The sequence below is a fragment of the Fusarium keratoplasticum genome, chromosome 10 (assembly GCF_025433545.1).
Source record: "Fusarium keratoplasticum isolate Fu6.1 chromosome 10, whole genome shotgun sequence".
NCBI classification, from domain to species: domain Eukaryota; kingdom Fungi; phylum Ascomycota; class Sordariomycetes; order Hypocreales; family Nectriaceae; genus Fusarium; species Fusarium keratoplasticum.
This window is the reverse complement of record NC_070538.1, coordinates 1,961,304-1,984,281: the sequence shown is the minus strand read 5'-3', so window position 1 is coordinate 1,984,281 and position 22,978 is coordinate 1,961,304. Positions and strand designations below refer to the sequence as shown.

General features: G+C 54.0%; 7 protein-coding genes across 7 annotated transcripts; 1 reads left to right on the top strand and 6 right to left on the bottom strand.

The window, feature by feature from the left end:
- Nucleotides 1-810: 810 nt before the first annotated feature.
- Nucleotides 811-3,531, bottom strand: NCS57_01249000 (F-box domain-containing protein; the record flags this gene model as incomplete). Its single annotated transcript, XM_053062163.1, has 1 exon — nt 811-3,531. One exon carries the CDS (start codon nt 3,529-3,531, stop codon nt 811-813), a length of 2,721 nt encoding a protein of 906 aa, XP_052908691.1.
- Nucleotides 3,532-5,008: 1,477 nt separating this feature from the next.
- On the bottom strand, nt 5,009-5,915 carry NCS57_01248900 (uncharacterized protein; the record flags this gene model as incomplete). The annotated part of the gene is made up of 3 exons (XM_053062162.1): nt 5,009-5,051; nt 5,107-5,644; nt 5,702-5,915. 3 exons carry the CDS (start codon nt 5,913-5,915, stop codon nt 5,009-5,011), a joined length of 795 nt encoding a protein of 264 aa, XP_052908690.1.
- Nucleotides 5,916-7,466: 1,551 nt separating this feature from the next.
- Nucleotides 7,467-9,734, bottom strand: NCS57_01248800 (Protein CASP; the record flags this gene model as incomplete). Its single annotated transcript, XM_053062161.1, has 3 exons — nt 7,467-9,355; nt 9,403-9,570; nt 9,626-9,734. 3 exons carry the CDS (start codon nt 9,732-9,734, stop codon nt 7,467-7,469), a joined length of 2,166 nt encoding a protein of 721 aa, XP_052908689.1.
- Nucleotides 9,735-10,136: 402 nt separating this feature from the next.
- On the top strand, nt 10,137-13,919 carry NCS57_01248700 (uncharacterized protein; the record flags this gene model as incomplete). Its single annotated transcript, XM_053062160.1, has 3 exons — nt 10,137-10,386; nt 10,445-10,869; nt 10,920-13,919. Exons 1-3 carry the CDS (start codon nt 10,227-10,229, stop codon nt 13,917-13,919), a joined length of 3,585 nt encoding a protein of 1,194 aa, XP_052908688.1. The 5' UTR covers nt 10,137-10,226.
- Nucleotides 13,920-14,457: 538 nt separating this feature from the next.
- NCS57_01248600 (uncharacterized protein) lies at nt 14,458-15,363 on the bottom strand (the record flags this gene model as incomplete). The annotated part of the gene is made up of 1 exon (XM_053062159.1): nt 14,458-15,363. The coding sequence occupies one exon, from the start codon at nt 15,361-15,363 to the stop codon at nt 14,458-14,460; it is 906 nt and encodes a 301-aa protein (XP_052908687.1).
- Nucleotides 15,364-15,949: 586 nt separating this feature from the next.
- On the bottom strand, nt 15,950-17,572 carry NCS57_01248500 (Aa-trans domain-containing protein; the record flags this gene model as incomplete). The annotated part of the gene is made up of 5 exons (XM_053062158.1): nt 15,950-16,375; nt 16,426-16,827; nt 16,897-17,066; nt 17,115-17,376; nt 17,426-17,572. The coding sequence occupies 5 exons, from the start codon at nt 17,570-17,572 to the stop codon at nt 15,950-15,952; spliced, it is 1,407 nt and encodes a 468-aa protein (XP_052908686.1).
- A 1,691-nt stretch (nt 17,573-19,263) lies between these two features.
- On the bottom strand, nt 19,264-21,921 carry NCS57_01248400 (uncharacterized protein; the record flags this gene model as incomplete). Its single annotated transcript, XM_053062157.1, has 2 exons — nt 19,264-20,630; nt 21,396-21,921. 2 exons carry the CDS (start codon nt 21,919-21,921, stop codon nt 19,264-19,266), a joined length of 1,893 nt encoding a protein of 630 aa, XP_052908685.1.
- Between the last annotated feature and the right edge of the window lie 1,057 nt (nt 21,922-22,978).

Genomic DNA, 22,978 nt, shown 5'->3' with positions numbered 1-22,978 from the left:
TTTTAAAGGGAAACGCATGCAAAAATTCGCAAGGCTTTCTTGACGAAATAAAATCAATCAAGTCCTCATGAATGTTGGTTTGCGATGTGAATGTGATGGAGATAAGAGACCAGGTTATGCTAGCCCATGATGAGCACTGGCATAGAGCAGCTCCTCCATTGGTGATGACGATACAAAGCAAACCAGTTCAGGGTTCACGACTACCTATTGACGTCCAATGCTTCTTGCCATGAAGATTGACTACACGGCAAGTTATACAAGCCAGTCAATGCCAATGATGCTAGACAAGCTCATGTCATGAACTCGCCCTCCCACCACCACCTTCATAAGTTTCACCTTCACAAGCTTCACAATCGCTTCATGCCAAAGTCATAAGATCATTGCATTTCACATCGTCTTGTGCTCAAGGCTACCAGACCATCTAAGTAAGCTATTCAGCGCGAGCCTTTACTGTACTCCAACATCAATGCTGTCCAACAACAATTGACAAACACATATAAACATGGGCTCTCCCGAGCCGGTATCGTAATCCATGTAAACCCAAGCCCATCCATCCATCCGTCATCATTTGCGTGTCCAGTGCGAGGTTGTACAGTCCTGTTTTGCCCAATATCATGTCCTCGAGCCCTTCCTTTACGAAATAAAAGGAGAATAATTAAAAGCAACACCATCAACTTGCTGCTCGTCCTCAGAATCACTCTCAACGTCCATGTCTGCGTCCTCGACCTCAGCCGCACCTTGGTCCTCCGTGTTAGTCATGTCTTCATCTTCATCTTCTTCCTCCATGGAACCCATATCTTCATCCTCGTCCTATGAGAACGAGCCCAGACCTTCCATGTTGGAAAGGTTGCCCAAGTGCCCAGTTGTACCTCGAACTTCCGCATAGTCGGCATCTATTGTCCCCGAGAAGCGACCTCTCCCAGGGCTCTCGACGCCGTCAGCCACAGCATCAGAGATCGTCTTGCCATCATAGACATTCTCCCAGCCGATGTCCATGCCAAAGGCGTTGATGAGCTGGAACAGCTCGCGGCTTGAGATGTAGGGCGAAATACGGCCGAGCATCTTATCACGGCATCGTTGCATGAGAGCAGTCAGATCTTGGTTGTGGGGGTTAGCGTTACCGCTAAGTCCCTGGGCGCCATGAGGAAGAATGCCTCTCGTGTTGAGGAAGGGTGCGTCGACCGACACGTAGCCACATGACTTGAATGAGAGGCACTTCAGGGAATACGTCATCTCATCAATCTCGAGGGCGTTTACCCATGGCAGGTATTGATCCAAGTGAACCAACTCGTCGAACCACGAGTCTTCATTTGTCGCACCAGTCGAGGCCGTCTGTTCTGCCAGGATATCGCGAATCTTGATGCTGGGAGAGAAATGCTCAATGATGCCTGCCCAAGACAGCCACTCGGGTTGGTGGAGCGTCTCCATTGGCGCAGGCATCGAGTCCGGGATCAAGGTGTTGAGTTGGCTCAGCAAGTTGAGTGGGGGTATTTGCTGTGCATCTTGCTGGTCATCTTGCTGCTGTTCATCTTGCTGTTGTGGCTGTACAAGGGGCTGCATATTTTGGATCATGTTTGCAGCCCAGTTTCCGCCTGGATGAGCCCCAATGCCAATATCACCCAAGGCCGGCTGCAGTGGGTTGTGTAGCTGCAGTTGCGGTTGCGGTTGCGGGTGCGCTGGCAGCAGCGTCTGATCGGCGGGTCCATGATGCACTTGTTGGAATAGATTTAGCAAGTTTGCGGCGTTCGGGTTTGGGCCCATTCCGCCTTGAAGAAGAGGAGCCTGGGTCTGGTTTGTGGGAGGACCCGAGAGCGATACTGACTCAAGCTCTAGCTTCTCAAGTGAGGAGAGCGCCATGAAGCGTAGCATGTGCAGAAGCACATGTGGGGATGACCAGCAGTTCTTGAGCGACAAGTGCTTGACAAAGGGAAGGCTCAGAATAGAATCTCCGTGAGTCTTGGGGCTGTCCGTCGCACTCATAAGATAGGTCATTGGGAGAAAAGGGGCTGGGAGGATATAGTGGTTTCGCTGGTATGTTCCAGGCGCAAATTCTCCACCGCAAATCCATTCAAAGTGAAGACTCTCGATGTTCTGCTGGGCTCCGATGTAGGTGTTGAGGAGCTGATACACCTTCTCAACCGCCTCGACGGGGGAAACAGGTCTGTCCTCGACACAACCAGGAGCTGGTTTGGAGACTCGTCGCCAATCCGCAATCACTCCCAACGAGACGTTGTTGAGGGTTGGGAGGTTTTGCCAGAGGTCATGGCGGTTGAAAATGTACACATGGCTGCTAGGGATTTTGGCAATCGTAAGAGTTGTCAGGTTCTGGAAGCAACCGTCGCGAGCATTGTCAATCAAGCCAATAACGTAAGACTGAATCATGGCTCGGTGTGCCCACTCGAGCTCAAGGAGCATCTCTTTCTGCGCCGTCGTCAGGCTAGAGGGGATCAGTGGGTATTTCGTAGTGTCCGAGGAGGGCTCAAAATCAGCCAGCAGTCTGTTAGGCGAGAATGGCCGTCGTCCCTCAAAGTTATTGAGCATTGACGCTCTCTCGTCGAAATCAATCGCGGCCAGGTTGGAGTCCTCTGTCTCCAGGATCATGCGCACCGCCTCGTTAATTTGAGTGCCTTGGAACCCAGCATCGGTGACCATCTTCTGTAGAACAGTTTTCTTAAAGCTGATTGGGTTTTCAAAGACTGGCTTTTTCATGGCTTTGACGAGATCAGTCACCTCACCCACGGTGACGATGGGACGCTTCCGCTGATCCGGCTCCGAACCCGCGCGGCGCCAGTTTTGAGTTGCAAAGACGGGATGGAGAGTGGTTGCATTGCGAGCAATGTGATCGGGTCCTGAGAGAAAACCGAGGCCGGCGTCGCAGCAAAGCCCAAGATTTCTGACCTTGGACAAGCATTTGAGAGCATCCTTCATAGCCCCGGTTTCATCGGCGGTTTGTTCGAGTCCCTCGAGGTCTGAGTACCGGTGATAAGTGGTGTGTGGCCAACGATACACACCCCAGAAGGCCGGGACGGCTTCTTGTGTAGGCTTTATAGGCGGGTAAGCCAAGGCATCCTCGTCAAGCTCGAGCGACAGAGCAAAGCGCCAGATGTGAGGGCCAAAAGATTCAAAGATCCGCATGCCATTTGAAAGCAGAGCTGACGATGTGCGGTTGAGAACGCCGTTTCTATCGTGGCCCAGGGTACTGTAGAGCTCCGACTTGAAAGGTACAACGACATTTCGAAAATACTGCGCCGACACCTTGGCTTCGAATTCCCTGCACACGAGTCGTAGGCTTCTGACTTCGAACCTGGTGAGATGGGTAGTGATGATCTCGAAGATTTCGACGGGCAGCCGGTCGCGAGGCCAGACAATTGAGGGAGCGTCGTAGGGCCAAGCTTGAAGGTCAGAGGCATCAGCGTTTGTGGAAGCGTCGTCGTCGCAGGATGGCGGCGCCGTTTCTGGAGTCCGTTGATCCGCCTCAAAGTCGGGCGGATCAGCCAGACCAGCGGCATCGGCCATCATCATATCGGGCATGATTATGGCAGGGAAACTGAGTTTTTGTCGAGAAGTGACGGTTCAACCAATGCGGCAGCGCAGCTGACTGGTTCAGTTCGTAGGCATTCGTTCGGTCGGACGGAGTTGATGAGTTTATCGATCCGGGGAACAGCGGCGGGCGGGGAAGAAGTCGCCGAGTTAAAATAGTCGATGAGTATGCGAGAAGAGGCTCAAAGTCTAATTAAGCAGAGTCGACAAGGCGATGATTCGCAGAAAATTGGTCTGAAAAAGTCGTAGAGAGGTTGGTCGCGAAGTCCGGAAGTAACAGCAGCCAGGCTGCAGAGTGATGCAGGGTGAATGGGCGGGTTGGATCGGGTCGACGCGGCGAGTTGTGGCGAGCTCTGGGGAAGTAGAAACAGAGGTAGAAACAGGTTCGCGGACGGCGGGGAACGGGGACAGAGACGGGAGGCCCGCGTCTCCCACTGCTTGGTAGCGTCCTCCTGCTGCCGCTCTCAGCGTGTGCGTCGGGTCTAATTGGGCGACGTGATATTAGTTGTTGTCTGATTGCGGCTCCGACGTGACAAGAAGGAGGATCCAACGGGGGGGTTAAAATGATGCGTGCGGGCTGCAGTGATGGATGTTGGAGATGGCTAAGGTTGAGTTTGGAGAAGGCCCACGCTTGGGACCGAAAGACGGAGAGTGAGGGAAGTGGTTGCGCGGGGGAAAGGCAAGGTACGGTCATGTTCCGTCCCGCAATGGATGGAAGTGTACTTCCGTGGCACCTACGCTACGGCGGGAGTCCAAGTACCTCTTCGGTGCCTGCAGGGCCTGCTAAATGTAAGCAGTCGCGGTGAGTGGCATGACCCCAGCTTCAGTGGGAGTCAGCGCTGAGGAGCCTAAAAGATAGTGGGGACGGTCCTGAAAGTTTTTTGTTTATTTCCAGCTGAAAGAAACGGGCTGGAAGTCGATTTCTTTCAGCATCCGTCAAAGACAACCCACGACACAACGTGCCATGCCCAGATTCCATCCCAGATCTCAGCATCCATCTATCTATCACCGCTTCTCATGACAGGCAGCTACCCATCTCTGTTTCCCCAGTCCCAGAATAAGCGAGTGCTACGGGCATCTGGGACTCCAAGGGTCTCCTGCTGGGGCCAGCCCTGTGTCCCCGTGGGGGAACGGGACCCCCGAAGACGCGGAGAAGCTCGGGGTGTTGCGGGCGTCGGTGAGGTGATGTTTGATGGGGATCAAGGGTTGATGCGCCATGCCGAGGATCCGCACTTGAAGACCTGATCTATGGCAAGACATGACACGACTTCAATGGAAACTGTCGTAAAGGTAGGTAGGTACGGACAAAGGTCGAATTAATGAACCTACAGTACAGAGCGCTAACAACAACATGATGGGGATATTACGTGACGAACCATACTACTACGTGTATCATGAGCTTTGCTTCCATCCCCCAACAACGCCGACCAGATCGTGACTTGCTTCCCTTTCAGTTCCTCCCTTATCCTTACTCTTCATCCTCTTCAATGTCGCCAGCCCAGAACCAGTATCTAATCAACACGTCAGTTCTCAACGTCGGTATCACTCAACAAAAGGTTCACTTACACTGTCGAATATTCAACCTGGAACTGCGCATCCATTCCTTCGCAAGTGGCAGGAGGGCTACCGCCAGCCGTTGTGAGACGGTACACCTGCTTGATGTTGTGGGTGGCGCCCTCAATGGTGTCGAGCTTAAGCCAAGGCACGGCAGCCTCTCCCTTCTGTCCCACCGAGGCGCTTGACGGCGCGGGAGCTGAGTCGTTCTTCGCGCAGGGAGCCTCGCCAATGTCGTGACCCGGTGTGCGGATGTCGAAGAAGGGCACTCCGTCGGCGGTGAAGTAGTGGTGGCCCGACACGGGCAGCTCAGCCGGGCCAAGCCTGGATGAATTCGTCAGGGGGAAGTGGACGGCCATGCCAGGGATGCGCTCGAGGAGGTCAGGGTATAGGGCCGCGACACAGCTGGCGTTAAACAGGGTAGCCACGGCACCGGTGGCCTTGGGGGCAACTGAGGGCTCCTTGGGGTCGCAGGTATAATTCTGAGTGCCGCGACCAACAGCAACATGCTTGAGGGTGAGACCTTTGGCGGGATCGGCCAGGGCTCCGTCTTTGGCCACAGGTTAGTACTTGGACTTCCGGGAACAGGGCTGAAAGTTGGACATACTCAGAGGCATCCTGGCTTGTGACAGGTCGCAGACGGGAACCTCTCCAGAAACCTTGGCCGCCTTGACTTTGTATGCCAGAGAGTTGAAGTAGTCGGACAAGGAGCCTAGAGAGTCGATGGCCGAACGGGCATCCTTTGCCTTGACTTCGGGGTATGTGGGCGCCGCAGAAACAATCGCCACCAGGGCAGATACGAGCAATGTTGACAATTGCATCTTGAAGTCGTGCGGGCTAAAGATGATTGAGGTGATTGGTTTCGGGGATGTGTCGATATCGTCGTAACTCAAGAAGCCCAAGAACCACAGAAAACAGTGTCCAGATACACGGAGTAATTCGACTGGAGAGCGTGATAACAGCAAACACGAATATTCGAGTACTCAAGGAAATAAGGAAACACAGAAGAAAAAGATAAAAAGGAAAAAGAACGCCCAGCGTCCCGAAAGTCTACTATTGAGATTGGATTGCCTTTTCCTGCCTCTTCACTTTCAACAAGAAGACGGGGCGGCGACGAACCGTCTCTTATTATAACCAGCCTTCCCCCCCCTCCATCAAGCAAGCCCTTGTCATACGCGTTCTCTTTCGGCTGCGCAAGTTCGGCGGCAACTTGGTCCGCAACATCTAGAAACGCAAACATTGATTGGTTTGATGACGCCGACACACACATTAAACGGGTACGTCTGCGAGAACAACACCAACCCCCCTTCGCTTGCTCTCTGTGACTGAGAAGCAGATGGATGAGCAATATCCAATGATCGACGAGATGGTAGGGGTCTGCTGGGTTGTGATTGGTGGCATGGGGGAGATTTAAGCGCCTGTCTCGGGCGTCGGCATATGCATGGGCGTTTATGGATGGGCGCTGCCAGGAAGAGAGTTGTATGCGTGCGCAGGTTGTTTCGGTCGTTGCCATGTGGGATCTGGGTCCTCGTTAAACAAAAAGGGTCCATTAATGGACGAGACCGCAATCATCTGCTCATCAGCCATTGAGGCATTTAGACTGATTGTTACATTGCTGGGTTTGCTTGACCAGGACCAGGTGTAAACGGCCTTTCAGTTGCTCAATTGTACATTCTAAAAACGTCTCGCTCACCCTCCAATCTCTCGTACCGCCCGTCTTAACCCATCGGCCAAGACCCGGATCAAGATCCCAAGATATCTCGGCGCACTCCCGCGAACCAACCGATCAAGAAGCCAAGCTTCGCCGAGACGAGAAACAAAGTTTCTCCGCGGCAACGAGCCAGCAATGTCCAAAACGTCCAAAGCGATGGAGTCCAGGGTCCTTGTTCATCTTGCCGCCCGTCAGTGATGCTGTGATTGGACACCGCGGGTCTTGTCATGCGCCTCTTGACGGGCCGCGAGAAGCGGCCAGCGGCTGCAGAAAATAGCATCGACTGGACCCGCGCGTCCAATGACGCTTCTGATTGGGACGGGCTATTCGGGCACCCTAGAGCCAAGCTTCCGTCCCATCATGACTTGCATCTGTAGTGGAAGGTCGAGAGATAGCCGCGAGTCCTTCTTCACATGTTGGTTCTTTGACTGACGTGTCTGTCAAGTTCATTTTGACAAGCAAATACCTTGCAGGCAACATGTATTTTATAGGTGAACCCATTGATTCCATAGCGCAAAGTTCCCGAGCTGTCATCTCCTCTACTTTCAAACCAAACCCTTCCAAGCTTACGGTGGTATTACAAGACATATATTCCCATACCCTTCTTGAACCCTATACGCAGTATACGCAAAACACACCCAAAACGGGTCTCGCCTCTCGGCTACTTGGCAGGATCCTTGGGAGCTCCATCCATTGGGCTGCCAAGTCCACCACCGGCCACACCTGCTGCTGCCGCCGCCGCTGCAGACTCCAGGTGAGCGGCTCGGTCGACATCTGACGAACTGAGCCAGTACATGGATAGGAAGACCAGCAGGTGGAGCATTACGCAGTATGCTGCGAACAGGTTTCGGCTGGTTCGCGAGGCGAGAACCATACGCGTCAGCGAGTACACCACCCGCTCCGGAAGGCTCATCCGTCTGTACGCTCGAGCAGATTCTCTGCCGCGGAATGCCGCGAATGGAGAAATGTTGGACTCGTATGCCTTGCGATACCTGTCCAGGGCGATGCCAGGGTTTCCTGTCTCGCCAATCGACACTGTTGAGGGGTTCGGGTTTGCCCCGTATGCGGAGGACGTAGCTGCGCCGCCACCTCGGTTGTAGGTCGACACATATCTCGTCTTCTCGTACAGATTCAGGTTGTCCTTTTGCAAAGCTGCAACTTCCTGGCGCAGCTGCGAGACTGTCCGGTGCGTGTCTGAAAGCTCTTGTTCCAGCTCCGTATTCTTCTTCTTGTAGCGGTCACGCTGGGCCGTGACCATGGGCAGCATGCCTGAGCCACCTCCGTATACTCGCTCGCCTGGCTCACCACCCATGCGGGGGTCCATGCCGCTGATAATGGACGAGGTCGGCGAAATTCTGCCGCTCTTGCGGCCAATTGTTCGGGTGACATATGTGCCAGCCACAGAGGCTCCTGACGGGAAAGCATTGGCGCCCTCCTCCTGGAGATTCTCCAGATCACTCTCCAACTTTTGGTTGAGGTTCTGAGACCGTTCTAGCTCAGCATTTGTCCTGGACAACTCCTCCTGGAGGTTCTCCAGGCGACTCTGTAGGTCATTGTGTGAAACACGAAGAACCGTCAACTCATCGCCAAGCTTCTTGTTTCGAGCCAAGAGAAGCCTCTCTAGCGAGTTGCCCTCCGCATCCCCTGACTCAAGTTGCTCTCGTACTTCATCGTCGTCGCCCGTGGAGAACTCGATGCTCTTGAGGACTTCAAGCTCCTGCTTGATTTCATCATAGTCGCCCCACTTCTGGACCTTGGCCTTGAGAGAGTCCCTCTCGCCCTTCAACTTGTTCACTTCCCTCTCAATGGATCGTAGTTTACCATCCAAGTCTCGCTTGAGACCTTCCTTCTCCACGCGTGCAGCTTCCAGCTTGCGAATCATGGACTGGTTCTCCGACCTCATGCGCATATAGCTGGGGTCATCCTCGAGAGAGGCCTCGGGCTGTGATTGAACTGAAGACTTGGCTTGCGCCAGCTCCAGTCTCATCTGCTCATTTCGGGCCTCAACTTCGGCAAGACGAGAGCTCGTGCGATCAAGGTCGGCATGAAGCATATCAAGCTCGGCGCTTGAGACCTGGCTACGCTGAGCCTCCTGGTCATCGCCATTCTTGCCCAATCGCTGGTTGACCTCGTAGCTTGCCCGCATCTCAGTCAACAATCGTTCCTGCTTCTCCAGCTTATCTTCCAAAGCCTTCTCCTTGGCCTCCCAGTTGTCCGTCTTTTCCTCTAGCACGGCGGTCCATGATGACTCTACCTCCTTCACTCGGCTGTCGAGGTTCTCCTCCAGTTCCTTTCGGGCAGATCGTTCGGTCTGTAGTCTTGATTCGGTCTCCTCTAACTGGGAAGTGAGATTTGTGACACTTTCCTGCAAACGCTGGTTCTCCTCGGTAATTTTTGGCAAGGTGTCCTCAGAGAGGAGCATCGAGTCGACCGAAGCCTCGAGGAGTGGATATGGATCGGGAGCGTCAGAGAACGAGGTATATGTCTGCAAGAATGCCGAGTTGACCGACTTGGAGTGGTTCGTAAGAAGGTCAATGAAGGTTTGGTAGGCTGCATCCAGTCAGAATAATCCCATTATGCGGGTGTATCGATCGTACACTTTAGCAGGCCCTTGATCTCCGTAAGCTTGGTGGCATCGTCGAGCTTGCGAAACTCCTTGGTCTTTTGCGCTAGTTCTTTGCGTTGTACCGTCGAGTCTCGCTGATAGGCTACAATGTCGGATGCCGTGTTGTCTAGGTTGGAGACGAGGGTGGTGAGGTCGATGGCTGTCAGCAGAGTTAGTATCATGCATTGTGTGTTGAGGACTCCCTAGTGTCGTACTCCTCCATGCTGAAATAGCATGCTGGAATTTGTTCTCCCCTTCGAAAGTAGGAGCCGCGGGGACTTCGTTGGAAGTTGCCAGGGCGGCTTCTACGGCTGCGTCCGTCATGGCGTTGTCTGTCGTGGAGAATCAGGGGCGGCGCAGAGAGTGAATGGCCTTTACCGCCACGATGCTATGAGAACGAGTGTGTCGCAGTTGGTGCTTCCAGTAACTAGTTGTTAGGAGTCGCCGTTGACGTGGTCAAACTGGATCCATGAGATGGTGATTCCGGTGACGAGCTGAAGGAATGTGTTCCCTTGAACTTGGGGCCAGGTTGCTGGCGCGTCATCAAATGTCATTGGCTGAGCAAGCTGTCAGGCTGAGAATGCCAAGGCCGACGCCACAGGGGTACGTTTAATCCCGCCACAGCCTTGCAGTTCAGCCACTTCTTGTCACTCCACTTCCAGAAGCTCAGCAGCTGCAGCTACGTACTGTATCCACTCATGTCAACTTACGCCAGCCTAGAGTGGGCAGCTTGGACTCGCATCTTGTCTACGCAACAAGTCAGCTTGTTTGTTACCTCGAGTTTGTTCAGATGATGCTGCCGACAAGACCGCCGCTATGACATCCGATGGCCCAGGCGACGGGCCTCCAGCTTCCAGCCTGGCGCTGAACACCCGCGAAGATGGACCCTACGTTCTGCGGACCTTACTTGATGAGGTACCGCTCTCCGCGGATGGCTCCCAGGACGACATCAAGATCAACTGCGTCGACTACCTAGGTGGGTGCTCATGCTACCCGTTCTTGTCGCATCTCCCTGCTAATTCAATCGTACATAGACTCGAACTTGTACGTCGGCACATCGGCCTCGGAGCTGCTTCACTTCGTCCAGATTCCTCCCGACCCCAAAGACAAGTCCGGACAACCCGTTTACATCCTAGCCTCCCGACTATGCCCCCAATATGTGGAAACTCCAGGCACGCCAGCCTCGCGACCCGGTGTTCAGCAGATCTTGTTGTTGCCGCGCGTCGGCAAGGCATGCATCCTATGCAACTGGACCGTCACCTTCTACTCCCTCCCCGAGTTGAGCCCCGTTTTTGGATCGACGTTGGTTAAGAACTGTAGCTGGATTGGTGGTATCGACTTGAACGAACCTTTGCTTGATGATGGAAGCTCGGAAAGGAGCTCAGGAGTCACCATCCTCCTCTCTCTTATGCGGAAAATCCAAGTCGTTCGCGTTGGCGAAGACGCTCGTGCTTTCAAGGTGCGTTTATGTGGTTCGTGTCTGACATTGGCTCTGCTGACATGTGCTAGAAAATTGACTTCTCGGGGAGCACTCTGTCAGTGCGCCGAGATTCGATCGCATGTGTGGCAGACTCCAAATCTTATGCGCTCATCGATGTGGAGCAACAACTCAAGATCCCCCTAATGAGTATCTCGTCGCTCGAAGAGACGACCCCACCCAGTGAAATCGGACATGCCCAGAGCATTGCCGCAGATACATCAAGCGGGATCCTTCGTAGCTCTTCTGCCGCCAGTCGCCCATCATCAGAGGCACCAGGTCATAGTCGGAGCACGAGTTTGGGAGGCTCAATTCTGGGGAGCATACGCCGGCAAGATCAACGCGGCAATGAGAGTGAGGATCCAATTGCTCGCAATGCTTCACCGCAGCCATCGACGAGTCCTAGACCCCCTATTGAAAGGACTTCTTCGCCAAACCCTCCGTCACTAGATAAACCCCTACCTGCTGCGCCTTCGCCTTCAGGCACTCCTGTCCCGCAAGCAGATCCGAGACCCAAACCGGGTTCAGTCTTCTTGAAGCCTCATATCACCTCTCCGACCCCAGACGAGTTTCTCATCGTCACCGGAACTAGTCCTCTGGAACCTGGAATTGGCATGTTTGTCAATCTCGATGGCGACCCTACCCGCCCAACACTCGAGTTTGCTAGATACCCAAGGGAAATTGTCGTTGATAGCCCGCCAACAGACTTGACATCGTCACAGTCAGGTCTGCCGCCACAAGAAGAAGGTTATGTTTTGGCCTCAATGACTAAAGAACTCGACCACGATCTGCACCACGGACTCGAAATTCAGCGACTTGATGCGGGCTCGGCGACACATCCACAGAAGCATTGGCTCACAGCCACCCAAGCCGGTCACGATGCGGTGTATGGCATCCGTTCGCTAGCTGGCAGCGAAGAGACACGGTTTGAAGAGATCGTAGACAGGTTATGTCAGAGGAGATACACTCCTTTCTCTGTCTCTCCGTCGACCCCTGACCCGGCTTCAGCCTCCATCAAGTCTGTGGACTCGAGGACAGCATTATCGATAGAACAGCTGTCCAAAGAGAAGGAGCTTTTCGAAAGAAATATCGACTCTCAAGATGAAGAATCGCTACCAGAAGAGTGGGAAGCAAACCGCAACTCAGAAGGCGAAGAGTTTACCCGGCAACTCGCGAAATCTGAAGCAAGAATAGCCGTCTGGAGTGGGAGTCGAATTTGGTGGGCGATCCGCAACCCTCTGCTCATTCAACTTGATGCTGCTCTAGAGGCAGCATGCCCAGGAAAGGTTCTCAGCCCGTGTGACTTGGATAGGCGAGCTATTTTTGTTGCTCTCAATCAGATCAGGGGACAGGAAGCCCGGACCGAATTGGAGTTTCTGACTTTGGGATACATACGACAAAAGGCCGGGATCCTACTTCTAGTGAACATGCTCAAGTCTCCTGATGACAAGAAGTTTACAGAGTCAGAGATCAAGGCGCTTGAGGAGGTCCTGGTTGAGAGCAGCCTTGACCCGAGAGTGGTATTATCGCTGATCCCTAGCATCCGGAACGAAATCATCGAAGGCCAGCGTGGAATCTGGATCTGTGGCGGTGTGAGAAAGACAGCAGATGCCTACCTACGAAGCAGAGATTTCGAGGTGACAGCTAAGGACGGCATTGGAACTCTGGAACCTATGACGATGCACTTCCTCCGACGATACCTCGGTACGTGGCGAAAGCGAAAGGGATTTGGTAGCGTTGCCGATGAGCGAGAGGTGTTTCACACAGTTGACGCTGCCTTGTTACTCGTCCTGCTCGAGATCGATCAACATTCTCCCAAGGGACTGGGCAAAGGCGGCGTTGTCCGTTCGGAGCTGTACGAAGTGGTGGACAAGGGCGTCGACTGCTTCGACCGTGCCGTGGGCCTGCTTGAGTCCTACCGCCGCCTGTTCGTCCTCAGCCGACTGTACCAGAGCCGCAAGATGTCCAGCGATGTGCTGGCTACATGGAGGCGAATCATCGAAGGGGAGACAGACGTTGGTCAGGAACTCCGCGACGGCGAGCAACGAGTTCGTGAATATCTTACCAAGATCAGTAACCAGGCTCTCGTCCAAGAGTATGGTGTATGGCTGGCCAACCGCAACCCAAAGCTTGGCGTTCAGGTCTTTGCCGAGGACAAGGGGCGAGCACCCAAGTTTGAGCCGGCACAAGCAGTTGAGATTCTACGGGAAGAAGCGCCAGAAGCAGTCAAGTACTACCTTGAACATTTGGTATTTGGCAAGGGGCATACCACCTACATCAACGACCTCATGGCCTACTACCTCGACGTCGTCGTGACGGACCTTGAGTCGTCGTCTGTCAGCCGAGACATCGTGAGGGCAACGTACGCGGCATACCGGGCGCTCCAAGCCCCGAAGCCTTCGTACAGCCACTTCCTTCGGGATAATGCCCCGGATGACAATGAGGTTTGGCACAGCCGTCTGCGGCTGCTACAACTTCTGGGAGATGCGCATGATTATGATGCTGCGGCAATCAGAGATCGCATCTCTAGTCTACCAGATGACCTGCTTGTTCCCGAGACCATCATCCTCGCTGGCCGCGAACAGAAACATGACGACGCCCTCCGTCTCTTGATCCACAACCTTGGCGATTACGACACAGCCGTCTCGTACTGCCTCCGAGGCGGAGCTAAAACTTCGGGCGCCGCCCCTGCTGAGCGACCCTCGATTGAGGAGCAACACCGCCTCTTCCACGTTGTACTACGCGAGTTCCTCGCGATAGAAGATGCCAGCGACCGTGTAGAACAGACGGGTGCACTGCTGGAGCGCTTCGGTGGGTGGTTTGAGATCGACGAGGTCCTGGGACTCATCCCGGACGACTGGTCGGTCGACATCGTTGCAGGCTTCCTTGTTGGAGCACTCAAGCGTCTTGTCGGCGAGCGACGCGAGACTATGCTTACGAGAGCGCTCAGCGGGGCAGAGAACTTGCGAGTGAATTATGATCTTGTGGTCAAGATAGAGGAGAAGGGGCCAAGTGTTGAGGCGCCCAATTGACGAGCCAATTGCAGAGAACTGGGCAGCCATTTTAATATAGATGATATGATGTGATGGGTGGAAGAGAAGGATTTCTTGGCGGATTTGTGTACATTCGAGGTATATTCAACCCATTCAACGGCCATGTCCAGCTATGATGATGTTTGCTTTGACCTCTTACGATACATTGACCGTTATGTTCAGGTCTAGCTACAATCCTACACCGTCTTTCTACCTCTGTTACATGGCCCATTTGCTATGCTTAGTCTAACTCCTCCGTCGATCCATGGCGTCTTGTGCTCTGGGTCAATCTTACGCCCCCTCACCACCGCCATGCTCCGCCCCAATGCTGCGGGCGGTAGTGAGACGGGCAAGCGGGCAGAGAACCAATCATCCAGGGCTAACAAAACAGAGGCCGTACGGCATTGTCTTGCTCCGCCACGGGTGATACCGAGGGTTCCGGGTGTTGCGAGGGGTCTGCGGTCGTGGGTATAAATGAGCCTCTCAACCCCCCTTTTTCCCTTCTCGCTATTCCACCTCTTGACGAACCGAGTCTCCCTCACGATGTCGAAATCCACTTGAGCGAGGCGACGACAAGCCATCTCTTCCTCACGGTGACGTCGTCTTCTCTGTCGGTATCCCACGGTCTCTCCTCGCCGTTGCAGTCCCTCTCCCAGATCCTCTCGACCTCGAGCCCGACCTCCTTCAACGCTTCCGCAGCGTAAAAACCACGCATCTTTTCCCGACCCGTATGGAAGCCAGCGACGACCCAGCAACGAGCACCAGGTGTACGCCGTAGGAAGAAGGCGATGGAGCGGTGGAGGTTGGCGTGCTGCCAGGGCATCCAGAGACAGTCGGCGACAATAACACGGTCGAAAGCGTGTTGGTTGGAAGAGCTTAGGGAATCTGTCAACTCGCCCCACGAATGGCCCTCGACGACGATGGACGATGTTGGTGTTACTAGTTCGGGGGATGGTGAGAAGGGGGGTTGGATGTTACGGGCGACGTTTGTGCGGAGGGTCTTGAGGACGGGTTCAGCTGGATAATCGGTCACGACGACTCTCTTGGCGCCCAACAACCCTCCCATGATGCTAGGAAGCGCAGTTCCAGCACCGAGCTCGAGCGTATCCAACCCCTTGACATCAAACGAAAGACTATCCTGCGCCTCGCGGGGTTTTTCGAGGGGAACACCCAACGAGTCAGCCTCGATGAACTCGGCGAGCAGGAGAGATGCGTTCCAGAGGTAGTGAGAGAAGAGCTTGCGGTCATCCTCCTTGACGGGGTCGGCGAGGTCGATGAGGAGAGTCTTGGGGAGGTGCGGCGATGCATACGAGAGGGAGTGCTCTGCGTCGCCGTGCTGGTTGGTGATGTCGTCGGGGAAGATGACGCCGAGGGCCGTGGAGAGGTAGTCCTCTGGCTGGTCGGCGGTTTCCCCCTTGAGGGATATTCTCCAGGTGAGGGACATTTTTTTTTTTTGGGGTGATGAGTGCCTTGTGTGTATCTCTTGTATGAGATGTGATGTTTTTGGTGTTGATGCCTAACCAGCTCACGCGAGCACCCTGATGACTCTTCAAGAACCACTTGGTCTCATAAAACAGGCTTTAGAATGAATATGTAAGTCCGTCTAGTGTGATGAGACAGGAATTTTCAAAGAGAGATGAGTTGCAACTGTTGAAGTGCAAGAGTTGAGTGAGTGAGCGACAGCGCAGTATGGGCAGATATCTAGTTATCGATCGATCTGGTGGGGCAAACGCAACCTTTCCATCGATGGAACTAGAAAATTTGCCAAGTCCGACCGCTTTCACTGAGTAACACGGATGCCAACATGAGTCGGGGCCACGAGTTTCTCTTTAATTAAGGGTTTGAAATTATTATCATGTTTTGGCGTCTCTCTTGAGTGAGTAAACATGTTGTTTGCGTAGGCAACGTCCCGTCTTCAGAGTCCAAACCACCCTTGATATCCAAACTCGACGGGCAACTAAAGCAATCGTGACCAACCCTTTCCTCTAGAAATCTCGTAATATAGGTCCTCTAACAGTAGTATACATACCTTATACAGAGTTGGAGTTGTCGGCACACGACCAAGCCGCCGCCCCTTTCGTCTCCTTGAAAGCCTTGATGACCCCAACAACAGTCCCATACGTCCCAGCAACTGTGAGAAACATTCCCGAGACGACGACAAACACAGCAACACAGGCCTGGACAGTCCATCCGAGGGTCCTCTTCCCGGAACGGCCCCTGCTCCAGTTGTCGTACAGCCACATGCACCCCATCGGCTGGAAGCACATGAGCGTGCCTAGGAGGGCTCCCACGAGCGACACGAGGGCGTGGAAGATGGGGATACCGCTTGCAATGGCGTAGGCGCTTAGGGAGACTGTGAATGTGCAGCCGAGCCAGCATGCCCAGTGGGTGAATGTGTTGGCGGTTAGATGCCTCGATCCGCGGAGGAAGCGGATAAACGGGTACTTGCTTGCGGCCTATGACTCTTAGCAATCCCCCCCTTATAAGTTGACTCTTGTTTACTTACGTGGGCATTGATGGTTGCACCAGCAAGAAGACCAGGGAGAGCAAGTCCATAAGCAATCTTCTTAATAACAGGCCCCGCAGAACCCAGAGCCGGCGAAGCAACATAAGAACCACAGTAGTAATACACCATGATGCCGATGATGATGTACGTAGCTGTGACGGTCGACTGGCAGAGTACCAACGCCTTGGTGTACTGCCGCGGATCTCGCATCTCAGCCGCGGTGGGGAAGAAGAGCGGCGTGCCGGCGTAGGCAAACACAAAGGTGCAGATGGCAGAGATGGCGTCGGCAAAGCTGGGGTTGTTGGAGAGCTTGTAGTCGGACACCCAGACTCCCTCCTGGGGGGCTTCTGAAGGACGGTCTTGGACTGCTGCGGCGATGGTGACGATGTAGACTGACGAGTTCTAGTTGGCATAGGTGTATCAAGGGGTTACGGTTGGGGTTTACTTGCCTGCGATAGTGAGGGAGATTACGCCGCCCCAGGCAAGCCAGCTTATATTTGCCAGTGTTCGGATACTGCTGCAGGCAAAGACTGCGATGGAGGACACGGCGACGAAGACCGCGGTGCAGGCTCCGTGAGTCGACATGGCGTTTAAACTGATCGAGATGCCAAGAATCCCCGACGCAGCAACAAAGATGGTATCTACGCTTCATCAGTAAGTCATCCCATTGATGAAGATCTCTGACTCACATAGAACAAACGCAACGCCGAGGAACTCTTGCCCAACTTTACCAAACATGAGCCCAGCGGCATCATCAATGCCCCAGATCTCTCGATGCCTCAGCTTAAACATGCCAATCACATAGTCCGACCAGCTCGTCAGTGCTGCAACGGTTAAGAGACAGATGATGCCCGGGATGATGCCCAGCGCGTCAAACGCGGAGGGGATCGAGAGGACGCCGAGGCCGATCTGGGACTTCATCATGAGGGCAGCCGAGCCAAGCCATCCGACCTATTTATAATTAGTTCTTGTTAAGGGATAGTAAATATGGGATATTCACGTCGCGGTAGTTGGGTCCTTTCTCGGTAATGTTGCCAAAGACTGCATCGTGGGCGAGTGTAGGATCGTTGTCGACTTCCCCCGCTCCGGAAGGCAGAGTGGCGAGTCCCTCCTCTGTGTCTTCTTTTCCACCTCGTCTTGTTGTCATTTTGCCGACAGTATCATGTAGTAAAAGGTTGTTCTACGGTACGGAAACTTGGTGTTGTGGTCTGGACACATGTATTAAGGGATAGCAGATTATCAAGACTCGATTAAGGAAGCGTAGTCGTATGACAGACATGACAGCAAACGGCAGGCATGAATGTTTTATACCTGGGTCTTATCATTCAAAGGCCATATCCGAAGGGATTCAGTTGCATCACCATGCACGCCCATTACCGCCTCAACGAACCTTGTTCCACAATCTCCTATGCTTTCCCCTATAATGGATAAGAAGGGGCCCTTATCATGTGCCTCCTCCTGATTGAGAGGAGGGGACATGCAGGTTCGAAAGTTTACATTGAACCCCCAGTCAACTATACTCCTCGTCGACTCCGCGTTCCAGCGTTTCCCTTCTTCATACCCCAGATTCTCTGAACAAGGTATCTCCTATATCTTTGAGGGGCTTGGGAAGAGTTGATCATAGAGATTTTGTAGTGCCTAGCCAGCAAGTGCGCCAGTTGGTATACAATTACATGTTCTCGGCGAAATTAGCCGTCCCATGGTCACGCGACAGAGACTTGTTCTCTGTTAGCAGGGCCAACGACCATAAACTCTAAGCTTGCCAGGTGACGCCTACAATATGCGCCTCTTATCACGTGGAAACTATTCTCTGAGGGGATGATCCATCTGGAAGACCAGGAATTGCTTGAACAGCATAGTCGAAGAGGACTGTTTTGTGCTGGTGTCTTTCAGGGGTCAGATATGGCTTCACTTCGCCTAGGCACGTTCATGCATACGCAACTAAGCTGGTGTGAATGGAGACGAAACTAGAGCCTCGAGGCAATTGGATTAAACGATCTAGTTGCTTATGAAATTCCAAAAGATCTACTAGAGGTCAAGACCATCAGGAGGCCCGTATACAAAGTCAATAAAGCATCACCTGCTTTGCCTCGGTTCACCAACAAGCATAGTTTACCTTGAGAACCTCAAGCTCAACAATACATCTACACTCAGTTTAAGTATCCTCAACAATCACATTGAAAGAACCAAATTGTGTTGAGCATTGTACATTATCATTCATCACTATATCAGGTTGATGTTTCCTCCAATATGTGGTCCCCTTTCCATCACAACTCCTTTGCAAGTCCTCCTCCATTAATATACACCACCCCCATATTGCGTTCCAGCTCTGCCGAGCAATGCGTAAAAACTAGTCATGTCAGACAAGCCCCGAGAAGCCATGTAGACAACATATGCAAAACAAAGATCCAGGTCCATTCAGAAAGTGATTTGTCAAAAATCGTCCATTATCATCAAGCCATCAGATCGGGTTGTCGGGAGATGCCAGTCCCAAAAGAAAGAAAAAGTCCAAAAGACAAGAACGAATAAAACAGGGGTATCGATGCGTCAACTCCCGGCGCAGCAAACAAAAGCCCAATAATCCAAAGGGAGTGTTTTCCCTTTCCTGTCGTCCCATCCCGATTGTCATGAATAAAAATGTGTCCCGATCCAGAACCCGTCATAAATAGTAGTAGTCCGTACCCGTCCGGATATTCCTTTGCTCTAGTACAGTTCGCGTGCGCCGCCCTTGCCATGCCTTGCCTAGCCTAGCCTTTTTTTGTAAACAGTTTTCTGTTGCGTGTGCTTAAAGAAAGGGAGTGTTGGTTTCATAAGGTAGATGTTGATGTGTCGAGGTCATTAAACGGTCGTGGTGCTGCTGGCAAGCATCTGCTGCATCTCGTTGAGTTGCTCGGCAGTAGGGTCGTCAGAGATCCAGGGGCCCTTCTCCTCATCCGTGGCACCGTGGAAGCCGGCGGCTCGCTTGAGGGTCTGGACATCGAGATCCGTGACGTAGGACTTGCCATCAGACAAGGGGATGCGCACCTCGTGGTCGGTGGAGAGCATCATGTCGTCCTTGGCAAGGCGACGGGGACCATCAAAGACGGCCATGACTCGCTTCTTCATGGTCATCTGGCCCTTATCGAAGCCCCATGAAGAAGGATAATCGCGACGGTTCTTGCGGCTACGTGTCTTGGTCGTCAGGGTAACACCACCTCGAGAGTGGGTGACGCCCCGAGACTTCTGAACACCGTTGGGAGGGTTGCCCTTCTTGCGGGTGGTGGGAGACGTGTTGGTTCGTGGTGAGTTATCCTCGTCCTCATCACCAGTGTCGGCCTCCTCATCGTCATCTTGAGTCATGGTGGCCTCGGTAGTAGTGGGGAGGTTGTTCTTCTCCAGAGTCATGTGGACATCCTTGTCGTTCTCAACCTCAGCCAGGCGCTTGGCGTTGATAGCCTCGGCAGGATCCTCCTGCTGGACAATGCGCAGGACACAGTCGTCAAGATGCTCGTAAAAGTCCTGAGCGTTGGAGAAGGTCTGAGAGCAAGTGCTACACTTGCCAGTGGCATCGGGAGCATAGCCAGTGAGCTTCTTGGCAGCATTGACACCAGTCGAAGACTTCTTGCGGCTGTTGGGGGGAGTCTGCTCAACACCGTGAACAGCAGTCAGGTGGCGCTTGAAGACGTCGGCGCGGTTGAACGACTTCTCCGCGGCTGATCCGGATCCAGGGCAGAAGCCGCAGACCATGGTGCCTTTGTAGTGAGTAAGAGTGTGGCGGTTCTTGTCGTACTTGCGAGCAAAGCCCTTGGTGTGGTACTCGCAGGTCTGAATGGGGCACTTCTCGGGGCGCTCGTTCTGGTGTGTGAGCATGTGCGCCTTGAGGTCCTTGAAGGTCTTGCCACAGTCGGGCCAGGTGCATCGCTGCTTCTCCTTGGACTCATTGTCGCTGTACTCGCCAGGCGTCGGGGGGACAAACTGGCTCATGCTAGGGGCGCGGACGTGGTTGTCGATGGGGGCACCGTAGGGGCTGCTGGGGAAGGCGGATTGGAAGGTGCCGTTGTGGAGGAAGGGCGAGGAGCTGTTGGTCCTCATCATATGAGGCTGAGGGGACGAGGAGGACACAGAGGGAGAGGTGGGATAGGTGTGGTTGGGCTGTTGGAAGTGAGTATCATAGGAAGGGATTCCCATGGGAGGGCGGGTAATCTCAGGCTGAATGAGAGTAGGATCTATCATGGAAGGTGCATGGTCAGCAAGCAAAGTCCAAGTCTGAGTGTGAGACCGAGAAACAGTTGTGGTGGAGTTGTTGATGTGAAAGCGAGAGCGAGAGTGGGAGAGGGGGGACGGTGACAGCTGCAGCACCCTGGACTGGGAACCATTGGAGCTAAGCCCAAACGAGGTTTCCAGCTGGCCACTGCCGTGAGAAAAGCAAGCAATGTCGCGTATCGATGGCGGCGGAGGGGGACAGTCAAGTGCCGATTGGGTTGATGGGTGAAATGTCTCAGTTGGACAACCAGGCGACGGGCTAAGCCGCCGTCGCTTGCAAGACGAGGCCAGGTACGGAGAAGACGTTGACACTGGCACCGACAATGATGTGACCAAGGTGGATGTGGACGTGGATGTGGGCGTGGATGTGGACGTGGATGTGGATGCTGCAGTGGAGGGGACGGGGCTGGAAGAGGCAGGGGACGACACGGCCAAGAGACAGGATGAGGAAAGGGCAAGATGGGGATCGACACCCTTCAGCTCGCCTTGCACCGCTTGGAGAGCCGACGACGTGGTAGAGACAGACGCAGTTCGACACGTCGACCCGGCATGTCCAAGAGAGCAGGGATCTGAGGGAGCTAGGGCATGGTGGTGGTGGGGAACATGAGGCCTCGGGCTGGGGCTCTGCCTGTGCCTGTGCCTCTTGCTCTGCCAATGCCCTTGCGAGGCAGGGAAACGGGAGCGCCGAGCGCCTCCAAGCGAGGAATTGGACAATGATAGTAACTTACCGACGAAGCCCTTTGCCGCAGGGAAGTCAAAGTTGAGCTCCTCCATGCCGGGCCCAGCAAACGAAGCGAAATCGGCCCCGGTCATGAAGTCGCTGCCCACAATAGCTGGTTGAACTCCGAGGCCCTGGGGCGCCCACTCGGGCACAGCACCCATCTGGCCGTGGTTGGACTGGGGCGATCCAATCGCCGAAGATGCGGCCGAGGGAGCAGAGGCCGTTGAATGGCTAGACGAAGAGAGTCTCATGTCCGACTCGTCCGTGTACATGCCCGGCGAAGCCCGGCTGTTAAGCATGTAATTGGGAGCCTCGGCGTACAGAGGCTGTTCGACATAGCCCATCGATGAGGCGAATGCGTCCTGGCCGGCAGTCTGCTGAAAGCTAAAGGCATCCGCGGGGATGCTAACGTCCATGGGGCCCGTGGTGAAGACGGCCTGGGCACCAGAGTGGTCCGGATACCGGCCAAACTCGTCCGAGGAGTCGGTTTGGTGAGCAAACATGGCGAAGGGTTGCTCTGTCAAGGATGTCATGGTGTGTTGGTCGAAGAGGCGAGATAGAGAAGCGTAGGGATAGGCGAAGGACCCGGTGTGGGTTTGTTCGAGGCGAAGGCGAAGACGGGCTTGAAGCGACGGAAGCTCAAGCTCGGGATGCGATCACCTTTATCTAGAGTCGCAGCACCAGGCAAATGTCAGATTCGGAGCTCCAGGCAGAGCAGAAGAGGATATGTTGCAGGTGTCCAGAGTATGGATCAGATGTCATATTCCCGGGGAAGCTCACCTGCACTTCGCATTCCAGAGACGGAGTGAGGCTTGGTGTGAGTCGACGTCTCGCAGGGTCCAAGATGTTTCTGGTGGATGTGGACGCGGACGTGGACACAACGGACAAGGTACCTATTATGGTCGACTGATGGGACTTTTATCCAGTTGACGACCTTGGCGGTTTGGAATCCTGTTGCTCAAACCAAAGTGAATAGGTGAGCAATACTGTGTATGTCTGCGCTGGTGAGGGCGAAGCGTGGTGTCGGTGGTGGTGGGTAGGCGAGAGGAACACTGATGGTGAGGGAACCTCTTTTATCTCTTGTTGTCGTCAAGACGTGCAAGAGTCAAGAGACAGTGTTGTTCGTAGAGAACAATGTCGTGATGATAGGACCGGTAGAGGTTATAGAGCAACGAACTCTTCTTGGACCCAAGGAACGGGTTGGGGGCTGCCAAAGTAGATATAGACAAGGCACCACTGCAACCTGCATCCGGGCCCCGTCCGCAACGGATCGGCTCTCTCCAGTGGGAGTGACGGAGACGAGCTTGAGCCCACGACAAGAGGAGGCTGCTGGGGTAGACGAGCCCAGAGGAGAGGCGGACAGGCCTGGTACATTGGTACACTGGTAGGGCAGGGCCTAGTGGAAGTAGGGGCCAGGGGGGGAGGGTGAGCCCACGCCCCATTCGCCAGACAGCCAAAGCCCATCTGCCCTGGAGACGAGGGTGTGTATGAGTGCATGTGTGTGTGTGGTTGCAGGGGCACAGCCGTGTCAATAATAGAGTTGTGTGGGTGACTTGAGTGAGAAGACAAGGCCAAAAACTAAGGTCAAAG